General features: G+C 35.0%; 1 protein-coding gene across 4 annotated transcripts in view; it reads right to left on the reverse strand.

The window, feature by feature from the left end:
- The window catches only part of LOC122258074 (dopamine receptor 2), a 379,824-nt gene that overhangs the window by 5,827 nt on the left and 371,497 nt on the right, over nt 1-2,500 (reverse strand). Inside the window, exon 5 of one of the 4 annotated variants that reach the window (XM_086543785.1) lies at nt 1,617-1,882. The exons of the other annotated variants lie outside the window; for them this stretch is intronic. Within the exon in view, the coding sequence (XP_086399911.1) occupies nt 1,859-1,882 (24 nt within the window). The 3' untranslated portion in view covers nt 1,617-1,858. Of the gene's footprint in view, nt 1-1,616; nt 1,883-2,500 lie in introns of those variants that run through there. 4 annotated transcript variants of the gene reach the window in all.

Below are 2,500 nucleotides of genomic sequence, written 5' to 3' on the forward strand. Positions count from 1 at the left end.
ATATGTATATATGTATATATATATATAATATATATATATATATATATATATATATTATATATTATATATATATATATATATATATAATAAACATATAATACATATATGCATATATATATATATACATACATATATATATATATATATATATATATATATATATATATATGCATATATATGTATATATATATATATATATATATGTATATATATATATATATATATATATATGGATATATATATATATATATGTATGTATGTATGTATGTATATGTATATATCTATATCTATCTATCTATCTATCTATATATATATATATACATATATGTATTTGCATAACTATTCGCTCAGGATCAAATATATTTTATCATCATCAAAATTATAATTATACCGTTACCAAAGGTATCATGGAATCAGAATTGTTATCTCCACTACAGTTTTTTTTATCATTATCCTCATTGTGTTTTATTATAACTAATGAGAATATCATATGTCTTTATCACAACTGTATTTAGCATTATTGCTGTTTAGATTGTTATCATCATTACTATCATCGTCGTTGTCAATGCTACTGTTATTGTCACTAGATTTATAGTTTTCCTTTCATTAATCTTATAATAAAATATATCAACACTAAATAATATTCACAACGAAGGCACATGCAAATACAGCACACATATCCTCATGCTAGCGTGGTGTCTGGTCTAATAAGATATTCCACGATATCTTTTATTGCAACCCAATCTGTATATCCTATTTGTCTTGGGCGATCCGCATCATCATTAGGTATTGCAAATATTTGGTCACACTATCAATAGCCGTCACGATCTCGGAGAAATTCGGGCAAAAAGATGAATTAAGTATCGTAAAGTTGGCGTTTGCACGGGTGCTAATGCTAGAGATTACTCTTTGTGTTTATCATGCGTGCGAGTCGTGTGCGACAGGTGATGGAAGGCCTATTCGTGAAGTGCTCAACCAAGCATGGCTGTTTTTTTTATGCTGGATGCGATGCTAAGCTCTATTTAGAGTGTTCAGACAAGCGATGATAGGCCTTCGTGCGAAGTGCTTGTGCAAGCAACTCTATGCACGCCAGGGAGTGGGGACATACCAGCGGCGACCAAAGGGCCTCGGAAGGGCACCAGTGGGAGTGTCACCAGGAAGAAGCAGAGGGGTCATCGAGGGAGATGGCGGGGGGAGGTACTAGCACAGGAGGAGACCGAAGGAAAAGCGAAGCAAGGAGGAAGAGGCAGAAGTGATTGAGGGAAAGACGGGGAAATAAAGAGACCGGAGAACGTACCGATATTACAAATTATCATGAAATGTGTCTGAGGCCAGAGGATTGGGGAGGTTAAGTGAACATGACGGTGGATGCACCAGGAAGCCTTGCGCATCTGTTCCGGAAGGAAGTGAAGATGCAAACAAGGCCTTTCTCTGGTCAAAGGGACAACTACTTGGTAATAATTGATTCTGTAAAGGGAGGTTACTTGCTCCATCAGGGTCTACAGACTACCATTTACAAAGGAATCATCATGTATTTTTATGATGATATGAAAAGGAACATAGGGCAATTCTCTTTTTTTTTTTCTTCTTTTTCTTTTTTTTTCTAAATGGAGAAAAAAGGATGGATTCAGAAGAAGGGTTCAGGAAGAAGAGAAAGAATGACCAAGAGAACAGGAAAAGAAGACCACGAGCAGGAACACAGCCAAGGGAAGTGGAGAGGGATACACTGGGCTGAGACATCGGGAAGGGTTGAATGCCGATTAGTGAATGCAGGCGGATGCGTTGACGGTGGCTACAACACGAACAAGTGGGGGCAGTATTGGCCAGGAGGGTATCTGGATGGGGTGGGGGAGGGGGGTCAGAAGTCCTCGTAGGGGTCAAACTGAAAGATAAGTAAAAGTTGTGGGTTTGACATCGGATTATCATAACAGTAAAAAAAAAAAGAAAGTGAGGTAAAACATCAAGCGAAATCATTATTTCTTCTTTGAAAACATTTAAAAAAATAGAGTGAAATATCTGATGGTGACAAAGGACAGGTCGATAAACATAGAAAGAGATAGATGAATTAATGTAATAGATAAACAGATAGTGATAAACGTATAGGTATATGTATAGATATCAATATGTTATAGTTGTAGAGACAGATACAATTTTGGATGTTAAGTTATAACGTAGATAAAGATACAGACCATCCTACATAGGTGATTATCATAAAGATGACGGATGAAGATCCTGAGGTTTTTAAAAGTATAAAAAATACAATACAACTTATAATTCCAATGGAAATCTATTCATAAAACTACAAACAACATATAACCCGTCTTAAAAAAATATATATTAGTGTTCTACATAATAAATGAGAAAACAACAACAAGAGAATAAAAGGTTGTATAGGTATGGTCATTCACAACATCAATTAATAAATCTGCAGGAGAAATTGGGTTAGTGAGACTGTTTACCCGCATGCAGATAGGGCGTCCAAAGCCGAAGGTATTCAAAT

The sequence above is a fragment of the Penaeus japonicus genome, unplaced genomic scaffold (assembly GCF_977035675.1).
Source record: "Penaeus japonicus unplaced genomic scaffold, GWHDUDI00000001_assembly GWHDUDI00000014, whole genome shotgun sequence".
Lineage (NCBI taxonomy): Eukaryota > Metazoa > Arthropoda > Malacostraca > Decapoda > Penaeidae > Penaeus > Penaeus japonicus.